Raw genomic sequence first — 12,026 nt, 5'->3', positions numbered from 1 at the left:
TTCACCAGAATTCCGGCCTTTTTTCTGACTGTTTGTTGTCATCTCAAGTCACCAAAGACAGTTAAAAAACAGAATTCAGTAACAAAGACATCAATGAAGAATGGATTACAACGGTTTTTCCATCACATTCGTCTTACAAGAATGATATGATTTACTATCCTTATTGTGTTTGTATCTTTTATGGTCTTTATTGCTCTTTATAGTATTCTTTTTATTTCTTATGAATCTTGTGCTGATTGTAATTTGTATTGGTACGAGACTTTTATTCCTCCGAATTTTCGTGCCGCATTTGTAGTCTTTAATTTAATAATCTAATAGCGTGATATCATTTTTGTATAAAAAAAACTCAATTTTTTCCAATTGGATAAAAATTGGAATTTGTATGAAAAAAATTAATAATTGATCCTTATTAAATTGGGGTGAAAAAACAAGGTGACATGGCAAAAGAAAACAAGGCATTTAGATTACATTTGACCCTTATCTTTCTATCTTTCAACTGCCCAACTAGCAAAGCCTCGGCGACGAGAGGGGATCAGAAAATGCGAGCTCAAACTTCCAAAATTTGAACCTTTCACTCCAAATCGAAACTGGGTTGACCTCAAAAACGACATTAAATGTCTTGCATTTGTAGTTTCAGTTCAGTTTCTCCTTTTTCTTCTCTCTTATCTTCTCCTAGAAAATCAATTTCTAAGCCTTCAACTATCCAATGCTCTCTTCCAGGTATAACTTTCCTCTTTCCCCCAATTAGTTTCTTACTGTTGAATTTCTTGAATTGTTTGAGATTTTAAGCTAATTTTGTGATTTAGGTTTCTAATTGTTCTGTTTTTAGCTTTAATTTTTGGGTGATTAAGTACTGGGTTGTGGGGAGTAGTTGTGTTTGAAGGTGAATTGGGAATTATCTCCATTTCTCGCCGAATAATAAGCTGTGGTTTTGAAATTTTGTGTTGAATTGATGTTTGGATTTGTAAATCTTGCTATTTGTATATACATCCGTAGCTCCTTCAAGTTCCTGAACTTGAAAATGACTGATTAGCTCTTGAAATTGGGTAAAATGACCTATTGGCTCCCGAAACTTGCTTCAAGTGAGCTATTAGTCCGCCTGAACTTGAATGATACCCTCTTCAACTTGTCCAAATCTCCCCGGCCTCTGCGGTGTAGGACTTACGAGTTAATCATGTCATTTAATCAACTTCAAGAGGCTAATTGGGCCTTTTCAAAGTTTGGAGGGCCAATCCGCATTTTGAAAGCGGCCAATTAACTCAAAACTTGTTTAAAACTATCTATTGGCTCCCTGAACTTGCGTAAAGTCATAGGTGCTTCAACTTGTCCAAATCTCCCCTTGCTCTCCCATGTCGGACTTAGGGGCTTAATCGTGTCACTTTAAGCAACTTCAAGTGGCTAATTGCGCGTTTTCAAAGTTTGGAGGGCCAATCTGCATTTTGAAGACGACCAATATAACTCCTTTAACTTGCTTAAAATGATAGATTGGCTCCCCGAACTTCCTTACAGTGAGTTATTGACTCCCTGAACTTGCTTAAAATGATAAGTGTTTCAATTCAACTTATCCAAAACTCCCCTTGCTCTGCCATGTCGGAGTTAGGAGTTGATAATTTCACTTTAAGCAAATTCAAGAGGCTAATCTGGCGTTTTCAAAGTTTGGAAGGCCAATCTGCATTTTGAAAACGATCAATTAACTCCTTTTACTTGTTTAAAATAATCTATTGGCTCCCTTAACTTCCTCACAGTGAGTTATTGGCTCCCTGAACTTGCTTAAAATGATAGGTGCTTCAACTTGTCCCAAATTCCCCTTGCTCTGCCATGTCGGACTTAGGGAGTTAATTATGTCATTTTAAGCAACTTCAAGAGGTTAATCGGACATTTTCTAAGTTTGGAGGGTCAATCTGCTTTTTGAAAGCAACCAATTAACTCCTTAAACTAGTTTAAAATGATCTATTGGCTCTCTGAACTTCATTACAGTGAGTCATTAGCTCCCCGAACTTCCTTATCGGGTTAGGTGCTTCAACTTGTCCAAATCTTCCCTTGCCTGCTGTGTCAGACTTAGGGGGTTAATCATGTCACATTAAGTCTTTTCAAGAGTTTAATCAGTTGTTTTCAAAGTTTGGAGGGTCAATCTGCTTTTAAGGACAAGTTTGGGGGTTACTAATGTATTAGGCCATATTGGTATTCCTCAAAATTTTCTGAATTTTCAACTCTAATGCCCTCCAAATTGCTCATCCAGGGACAGTATTGGAATCTAAGGCTGCCTCCGTGACAGAACCATTGTTGCTTAATGCTGTGAGAGGAGAAGATGTTGAAAGACCTCCAGTTTGGCTTATGAGGCAAGCTGGGAGGTACATGAAGGCAGGTCTATGGAGCTTTAGTTTTTTTAAGCTTTTCTTTTCTAATATTTGTACATTTCAACAATTTCTTGTTACTTTGAGGTAGCTTTTCGGGTGAGTTTGGCCTTTGTTTATATGGTATCAGAGCTACGTATTCACTGTTGGGTCACCCATAGATATTTGTTTTACGCCCAGATGATTCTGGCGTGAGGAGTGTGTTAGATGTCCCATATCGCTTAATTAGAGAGCTATATGACTTCTTATATTTGTGAACGATCTTTCTCCATCGAGATACCTTTTGGGATGAGTTAGACTTTTATAGTAAATGTGACTTTGTGAGGTTTGGTTAAAGGGTCAATTTGGCTCTTTAGTGTAGGCTCGTGGGATCAATTTGACCCAAAATGAAACTTCTGTACATTTTGGTCTTTTAGTTTAGTATTTTTTTTTTTTTTTTTTTTGCTTTTCAATCACAATTTGGAATGCCTCGTTTTCGGATAGCTTAGCCATTTTCTGCTACTGAATCCTGCCTATAGGGTGGCAATTCGGGTTACCGTGTCATGATCTTGTTATGTTATCTATATGAAGATCGGATTATCTTTGTAAATCATGTTATTGTGTTAGAAATTGCCACCTTCCCTGCTTATAAAATGCCGTTTTGTTTGATGACATTTGTTGATATGAAGATCATGTGGCTGTTTAGGAATGGAAATGGCGCAACGGTAAACGTTGTTGTCATGTGACCGAGAGGTCACGGGTTCGAGTCTTGGGAGCGGCCTCTTGCCAAAAAATTGGCAGGGGAAGGCTTGCCCCAATACACCCTTGTGGTGGGACCCCTCCCCGGACCCTCGCTTAGCGGGGACACGTAGTGCACCGGGCCGCCCTTTTAGGCTTTTGACCAACTTTTCTTTTCATGTGTCTATGCTCTAATATGTCGATTAACCGGAGATTTTTGAACTTTTCGTGTTTTCTACTTATACTTTCATCGCTCCCCTGTGAGCTATGCCTGTAAATTATGTTTTACTTGGATCTCATTTTCAAATTTATGATGACAGAGTTACCAAACGATCTGCGAGAAGTATCCTTCATTCCGTGAACGATCAGAAAATGCTGATCTTGTGGTCGAAATTTCTCTTCAGCCTTGGAAAGTTTTTAAGCCCGATGGGGTAAGCCAAATTTCAGAAATCAATGATGATTCAGTAGCAGAATTTGCTGTTTCTTTCACTTACCAATTAATACTGTCTGCTGATTCGTCCGGGTTTTGCTCATTCATTGCAGGTCATTTTATTCTCGGACATTCTTACTCCGCTTTCAGGAATGAATATTCCGTTCGACATTGTGAAAGGCAAGGGCCCTGTTATATTCAATCCTTTACGAACTGCTGCTGATGTTAATCAAGTCAGAGAATTCATTCCCGAGGAGTCAGTGCCATATGTCGGAGAATCATTGACAATCCTGAGAAAAGAGGTCCTACTCAGCTTGTTTTTCTTCTAACTTTCGGTTTGGATTAATTTGATGTTGATGTCCTTTTTGAGAATCTTCAATTGTCGAAGATGAAAAATGCTCGTGTCAAGGGTAATTTGTCCGAATGTTTCGAGTCCAGGATGGAATTTGCACGAAAATGACATATAGTTTCACCGCATAAATTTGGAGTAAGTTCACAGTTCATGTTGTTTTTCAGGTAGATAATCAAGCTGCTGTACTTGGTTTCGTCGGGGCACCTTTCACTCTAGCATCATATTGTGTTGAAGGAGGTTCGTCGAAGCACTTCTCGAAAATAAAAAGATTAGCTTTCTCCGAGCCCCAGGTACTACCTCAGTAGCATCTCTTAAGCTCATCGGCATAGTTTTATTCTCATTTTCGTGATTCTTTGTCATGATCCCCTCGTGCAGGTCCTACACGCATTGCTTCAAAAATTCGCTACCTCCATGGCGAAATACGTGCAATATCAAGCCGACAAAGGAGCTCAAGCCGTTCAAATCTTCGATTCATGGGCGACAGAACTTAGCCCTGTCGATTTCGAGGAGTTCAGTCTTCCATACCTGAAACAGATTGTGGATACCGTGAAACAAACACACCCGAATCTCCCTCTAATCCTTTATGCAAGCGGATCGGGGGGCTTGCTCGAGAGGCTAGCTTTGACAGGCGTAGATGTAGTTAGCTTGGATTGGACAGTCGACATGGCTGAAGGTAGGAGGCGATTGGGACCGGATATGGCTGTTCAGGGAAATGTAGATCCCGGCGTTCTTTTCGGATCGAAAGAGTTCATCACTAATCGGATAAACGATGTCGTAAGAAAAGCCGGGAAAGGGAAACATATATTGAACCTTGGTCATGGAATTGTAGTAGGCACTCCAGAGGAAAATGTTGCTCATTTTTTTGAGGTTGCTAAAGGAATTAGATACTAGAAGCTCGTGATTTTTAATTAATTTTAATGTATTAGCCTCTCTTTTAATTTTTAATTTTTATTTTACTGGTGAAAAATTATTTTCGGGTTAAATGCAATATTGGTCGCTGAACTTGTTATCTCAAAATGATTATTCAACTCTAATTTTTCTCAATAATTTTGCATTTTATCTCAATTAAATCATTATAGCAATTTCAAAAATAAAAAGATATCGGAAAAGTGATGTGGCTTCTGTACCAGCAAGTAGTTAACTTAAACAATCATTCAATTCCATATACTTTATAGTGAATCGACTGGAGATACTTGGGTGGTTTCTTTTCCGATTAGAGCGGATTGCATATAAATTTTGAACTTGAAGTGAAGATTTATCTTTAATATAAGCAACTTAATTTCTTTTAATAGTTATAGAAAGAATCTTGACGGAAGAAAATATATGTTGTCCCAATTTTAGTGTCCCCTTCCATATCCCTTTGACGAGGTGCAGTTTTTTTTGTTGGATTTAATTTCCTCAATTCTTAGCAATAACAAAGTAATCTAGTGGTTTAAAAGTTCACAAACATGGCTTACTGGTAAAAAAGTATAATTAAGTCTCTGAACTTTACGTGTTTTAAAAATCAAGCTACTGATCAATTATTTTTTCACATTCAGCCATCGATCATTGATTTTGTTATTGATTTGATCCTTATTTAACTTTTTCGTCGAGTTTGGGAGAGAAGAAAATCGATTTGACGATTCTAATGCTGAAAGTCACAAAATGGGAGAAGAGAAGTCGAGTTTGGAAGAACATACTAGAAATTAATCTCTGTTTTTTCTTGTTATTTTTTACTCTCTATCGATCATAGTCAACAAACTCTTATTTTTATTTATCAACGTCAATAAGCTGAATCTCTCTAACGGTGCGTGTCGTCCAAACTCGACAAAATGGTTAAATAAGGGCTGAATTCATAACAGAATCAATGATTAAGAGCTCAATATGCAAAAATAATTGACGAGAGACTTGATCCTTAAAATAGATAAAGTTCGGAGATTTAAATATGCATCAAATAATATGTGAGTCAATTTTTTGATGTAAAAATACTTGGATTTAGTTATTTACAAAGGCAGACATTATATATGTCGTAATTTGTAAAGTCAATCTTTTTAATTGCTCCAAATTGATTCATTTTATGGTAAATAGTCACTACAACAATTTTTAACAGAATGCTGTAATTTGTAAATTGCAATGAATTTTTAAACTACGTGACTATCTTTGCAGATCGTTATTTTTGTATTTTTCCCTTTAAAATAGTTAGATTACTTTTCACCTTAAAACATAAATGGTAAATTCAAATAAAACTCCATGTGGTTTTACTAATTTTCAGATAAACGACCATGGTTTACTTTTTTCAAAGTAAGAACTGAGGTTTTCAACTTTAGCAAAACAATGACTTTTTCGATTGATACTATTAAAATCACCATTGACGACTTCAAAAATGACATATTTTAATAACTACTAATATTTTAAGCAACTTTAATTCTTCAACTTTTTTGTTTTGAGATTATTTAGATGATGTTTGGTAAAGAGAGAAAACTAATGTTTAGAGTGAGAAAGTTCTAAAAAAAATGATTTTAGAAAATCGAAAATGTAGTTCCATAGAAAATATGACATTTAACAACTTTAATTCTTGAAAATTTTCATTTTCAGGTCGTTAAAGATAGTTTTAATAGCATTAATCCAATGCTTTTTGATGATATCTGTAATGTTGATCACTTTAGATTTTGCTAATTTATTTGTTTTTTGTTTTTTTGTTTCTTGTTATTTTATTTTTATTACTTTATTTTTCCGTTTCCTTCCTGTGTTACAATTTTTTATTTTATTTTTAATAATATCGGGTTTTCAGTGCATGCTCTTAGGGTGCCAACCTAGTTGGAATTCCAGGATCATTGCTACTGTATCGTCCCAGCTTTTATAAAAAAAATTGTGAAATCTCAATCCTTGTTTTGATAAAAAATAAACCACAGTCCTTTATCTGAAAATTAGTGAAACCACAAGGATTTTATTTGAAATTTACTCAAAAATAAAATGAAAAATTTGTAAGTGCAAGTACATGTCTAGTATAATTTAATTTGAATGATGAAAAACAATGATTCTCGTTTTCACATTTTCACGTTTTCTCGAGTTTTGATTTTATTAGTTGTTTTTCAAAACTTTGTAACTAGAAGTTTTATTAGGGGCAATTTTATTTTTAAAATTTTATTTTATTCATTTAAATGTTCTTTAACATTTATAGTCAGAAATTTGATATAGTGACTAAACAATTTAACAGAATCAAAACTGAAGGATCATATAATTATTTTGAAAAAGTCAGGAACTAATTAGTGTGTTATGCAAAACCATAAGGTGTCGTTTGGTACGTTGTAATGAATGTTGTAATAAATGCTCATTACAATGGATGTTCATTATGATGTTTGGATTAGTCTATTGTTTTTATTGTAATGGAAACACACTTAAATCACTCAATTTTTCTTTATAAATTTATGTAATAGGGATTACATAAAAAAAAATATACATGAATTCTCATTATGACTAGCTCAAATATATATTTTTTATTATTTATATTTATTATCCATTATTCTTATTAAACGGTAAACCATAAAATGAGAAAAACTTGAAAAATGCGAAGAGCGGGAAGATGTGAAATTGGAAAAACACGATAAGTAGAAAAAATGGAAAAATATGAAAAACGAAAAAATGAAAAAAATGCAAAAGATCGAGAAAACGTGAAAAAGCGGAAATGAAAAATGGAAAAGACGTGAACAGCTAAAAACGTGAAAAACGCAAAAAAAAACGTGAAAAAGCAAAAACAGAAAAAGAATAAAAATTAACAAGTTTTTAACCATCATATATGAATGATGTTTTTAGGGGTGTTCAAATTTGGTTGAGTTATTATAACCCACCAAATTTCAACCCATCCAACCCATGGAAGATAATGTTAAATGGGTTACAATGGGTTAGATGGGTTGAATGAGTTATAAATCTTATATGTGATGGTTTATCATAACCCATCTTAATAATCCGTCTAACCCACTCAACCCGTATAATTCTCTATATTATCACTTTGTTTTTTATTTATCTCATTTAAATTTTAAAAAAAAATATGGTTTTCATAATTTGATACGTTTTAAAGTGAAAAAATGAAAACTGTAAAACCGGATAATTGAGAAAACAACAACAATAATAATAAATCTAAAATGAAAAAGAAATCATACTTGAATCGAACATGACACCCGAATCGGTGATGAATCCGGTGAGTCCACTGATTCTAATGCATTGCAACTAAAAACTATATATTTTATTACTTCCAATTCCTAACTTTTTTTATGCGTTTCTTTCTCTACTTGAAACCTTTAACCGCTCAAGTCAACTTTAATTTAGTTATATGTAATGATTCAGGATATGAATCATGGGCCTGAAGGCCCAGGAGGGCCCTAGAAGCAGAAGGACCCAAGTCTCAAGCACCCTCTATAAATACACAGCTCATATTGGAAACCAGAGGCGGGTAACTCTTTCTATCTCTTACACAATTGATTAATACACTATTGAGCCACTAATTGTCTTGCTCGTCGGAGTATCCGCAGGGACCCTTTCCGGCGCAGGGACGAGCCATCGGCAAGCCAGACATCATCACCGAAGGCCAGGATCACTGTGTTCACATCCCAGATTATTTGGTGCGGTGAAGGAGGACTACAAGTGACTCTAGATCTTCAAACGAGATGCAAACCCCTAATGACTCGGCTCCAACTGTAGTACCCGAAGCTGGAGCAACCAGCTCCATGACGCACGTCGGAGGCGTGATCCAAAACCTTCTGATCTCCCCCAGAAACCTTGGGCCTTTGATGGAGGAGGTAAGCCCTGAAGAGGAGGAAACCTTTAACACCACTCAACTCCTCAGCGCAATCCAAGGTTTTCAAACGATCCAGGCCTGCAGGAGGAGAATGCCAAAATTTGGCAATACCTTAAAGAGGCGGCAGAGTTACAGAATGAGGGAGCCTTGCCAGAATAGGCCCCAGAAGCGGTGGTCATCGCGGGAAGAGGAGTCGGTGTCGTAGCGACCAGAGAAGGCGAGGAGCGGCGAGAGGGGACTACAGTCGCGAATAGCGAAGAGTTGTTGGAACTGAAGATTCAACGTTTTCTCGACAAAAGGGCCCTCGGGGGCGTAATGGGAGGAAGCATCACCTCCAGCAAAACACCACTGGTGCAAAGGATTATCGAGAAAAGGTTCCCGCGCGACTGGAAAGCTCCTCGACTAGCCCAATATTCAGGGACCGAGGATCCTAACGATCATGTGGCATCGTTCATGAGCACCATAAATTTATACTCAAAGGATGAGGACATCATGTGCAAGGTCTTCCCCACCACTCTCTCATCCAGTGTGCAGGAATGGTATCAGGGACTTGCCCCGGAATCCATTGATTCTTTTGATCTCCTAAAGGACCTTTTCCTCTCCCGCTTTGTCGCAGCGGCAAAGGTCAGGAAAATCAGTTCGGACCTCAATGGGCTTAAACAGCGAACAACCGAGCCTCTGCGCAATTTCCTTTCGAGGTGTCATCACATGGCCTCGCAAGTTAAAGGCCTCAACCTGGAGGTGGCCCACGACGCCTTAGCGAAGGGGACCACTTGCGAGCCTCTAAAGCAGAAGTGTTTCCGAAAGATGCCAAGATCTTTCGAAGAGCTGATGACCATGGCACAAACGTTTGTCCGATAAGGTGATTGTGACTGACCTGCCGGATACGAGGAGACAGAAAGGGACAAGGCCAGGGTGACACGCACAAACAGGATAGAGGCAGGACGATCCCGGAATCGCGAGAGGAGGCCTGAGTCTGCAAGGTGGCTCTGATGCCCTTTTCGGCCCGAGCCAAGCGCGCCAACCCGGAGCGAAGGGGAGATCGATCCCGGGGCAAGAAAGTGCATTACGCCATTCAGAATCAACCTCGCTGGACACTCCACGGAGAACTGCTATCAACTACAAAAGGAGATCGAGCGGATCACGGAGCAGGGAGCACCACCAAAGGCGAGCAGGCAAAGGGAGCAAAGCCCGAAGCAGAGGGAGGCGGGGCGAGTGATAGGGGTCAAAAAACCCTATCTTTGGGTACGGTTTTAGGACGGGTTTTAGAGTTATTTGGTTAATAAGCGAGCAATTCTCGCATTTAAATGCTTTTGTGTGAGTTAGTTAGAAATTAGAAACGTTCTATTTACTTTTCGTCGTTTAGGCTCGTTTTGTGATCAATTTAGGCAAATACGGCCGAAATAGCATGCATATTAGAATTCCGTTATCTTTTGAAGCTAATTGGTCCGTCAAAAGTCGCACCAAACGAAGCGTTTGCTCAAAATAAGCGATTGACGGATCAATTTGGCTTTTGGACTAATGTTTTCCGGAGTTTTTATGCGTGTGCAGGTGTGAAGTCAGACGAAAAAGGGAATAGAACTCATCAAGCTTGGATCGAGCACGCTTCGAGCGAAAACGCTCGGTGAGCAGGGCCCCACGAGCCATTTCTGCTCGCCGAGCAGGCCCCTGGTGGCCTGCTCGCGGAGCAGGCCGCCAGAGGCCTGCTCGCCGAGCAGGCCACCAGGTGCCTGCTCGGCGAGCAGGGGCTCGGCGCGAGTAGCCCTGCTCGCCGAGCAGGGGGCTGCTCGGCGCGAGCAGCCCTGCTCGGCGAGCAGCGCTGCGGGAATTGGTCAAAAAGACCAATTTCGCCCCCACGAAGCCACGTTCGGCCACACGTCTTCCTACACCAACAAGGACACGAAAATAGATCAAAACGAGGCCCGAGACGCGTCTATAAATAGGATTTTTCCATTGTAATTCAATATCTTTCGTTTTTGTAAATTATTTTAGCTTTCCCCTTGTAATTCTTCTCCATCTTCTCCATCTTCCTCAACCTCCATTGAAGCTCCTTCAAAGCTTTTCCTCGAGGAATTATCAAGGTCCGTCCTTAAGATCAAGTCGCCAGCTGCAGAGTAAACAAGTTCCCTGAAAGGGATTTTTGTATCTCCTTTTATCTTTCCATGTTTGTACTCTTTGATACAGTTACCTAACTTGACTTATTGTATCTTGTGACAATTATCTTCGCCTTTAATAATAATTTAGCTCTTGTTTTGTTCTATGATTATTTGTCTAATCTTTGTCTTACGCTTTATTCAATTGGTTTAACTCATTCAAAAGCCCCAAAACCTAGTAGGCACATATTGCGAGCTGAATCTGACCTAGTCAGAGCCTAGGAGATTGACGACGTCTTAGTTGATTAAGCGCCAATTTATTGAGCCTTAGACCTAGTTTCGGCCTTAGGGAATCACGCGCTAGGAACCTCAGGAGGGTAAGTAGGGTTAATCGCCTTGAATACAAGTGACTCAGATTAGGTTTTTATTCAATAGACTTGATAATCTATCTTATTATTATCGTTCATACCATGTTCCTTCGAATAGTTTCATTAATGAAAGATCAATTAGGGGTAGAGTAATTTAGTTAGGCGTAGAATAACTTAGCTAGAATTAGATAACTTAGTTAAAATTAGATAACTTAGCTAGGATTAGCATAGTTCAACCTAGGAGTAGATCAATTAAACAAACAAACTCAAAACCCCCTAAGCCTAGATAACATCCGAGACCGAGTAGCTTGATACTTGCAGAAATAAATCCTGTGGACGATAACCTGGACTGAAATCAGAAATTTATTACTTGATAACGACGGGGTACACTTATCCCTTAGTGAGTTCCCATCTCTAACCTAGGTGGGGACGCATCAAGTTTTTGGCGCCGTTACCGGGGATTTATTTCTTCTGCAATATCGAACCAAAGGTCGACTTGTTAGTTTAGGCATTCTTTGTGAATATATCATTTGTTAATATCATATATACTTGTTTATAATCATGATTCTTTTTATTATGTATCTATACCGTTTATACTTGTTTATATACACATATTTATATATACTCATTTATGATAACCATCCTTGTTTATATTCGTTTGTACGAACTTATAGTTATTAAATTCATCTGTACATGTCTGTATGTGTTTATTTATACTGTTCTTGTACTTGTACGAAACCGTATGATTTGTATGATTCCCCTTCAGCTTTCATTTATTTCTGTATTTATCTTTTCTCAGCGTATGCCTACGAGATCAGCGAAAATACCGGTTGTCCCTCTTAACCCTGAACTTGAACGTACTCTTCGCAGGAGCAAACAGACCGGAAAGCTGAAGCAAGACGAGATCATCGAGCCTATCAAGCCTATCAAGATGACTG

At 38.3% G+C, this 12,026-nt stretch overlaps 1 protein-coding gene across 1 annotated transcript; it reads left to right on the top strand.

Annotated features, from left to right (window-relative positions):
• The first annotated feature begins 470 nt into the window (after positions 1 to 470).
• LOC136226952 (uroporphyrinogen decarboxylase) lies at positions 471 to 4,870 on the top strand. Its single transcript, XM_066015661.1, has 6 exons — positions 471 to 720; positions 2,240 to 2,361; positions 3,392 to 3,502; positions 3,615 to 3,803; positions 4,018 to 4,143; positions 4,229 to 4,870. The coding sequence occupies exons 1-6, from the start codon at positions 615 to 617 to the stop codon at positions 4,742 to 4,744; spliced, it is 1,170 nt and encodes a 389-aa protein (XP_065871733.1). The 5' UTR covers positions 471 to 614; the 3' UTR covers positions 4,745 to 4,870.
• The last annotated feature ends 7,156 nt before the right edge of the window (positions 4,871 to 12,026 follow it).

This window comes from Euphorbia lathyris, chromosome 4 (genome assembly GCF_963576675.1).
Source record: "Euphorbia lathyris chromosome 4, ddEupLath1.1, whole genome shotgun sequence".
Lineage (NCBI taxonomy): Eukaryota > Viridiplantae > Streptophyta > Magnoliopsida > Malpighiales > Euphorbiaceae > Euphorbia > Euphorbia lathyris.
Note: the sequence above shows the minus strand (reverse complement) of the source record. Positions and strands in the feature narration are given on the sequence as shown.

What these genes read in the sequence shown, in the direction of transcription:
- LOC136226952 (XM_066015661.1), top strand. Translation starts at nt 615, where the DNA reads ATGTCTTGCATTTGTAGTTTCAGTTCAGTTTCTCCTTTTTCTTCTCTC. An exon ending in TATCCAATGCTCTCTTCCAG is followed by an intron (nt 721 to 2,239) that starts GTATAACTTTCC and finishes TTGCTCATCCAG; the next exon opens with GGACAGTATTGGAATCTAAG. An exon ending in TAGCTTTCTCCGAGCCCCAG is followed by an intron (nt 4,144 to 4,228) that starts GTACTACCTCAG and finishes CCCCTCGTGCAG; the next exon opens with GTCCTACACGCATTGCTTCA.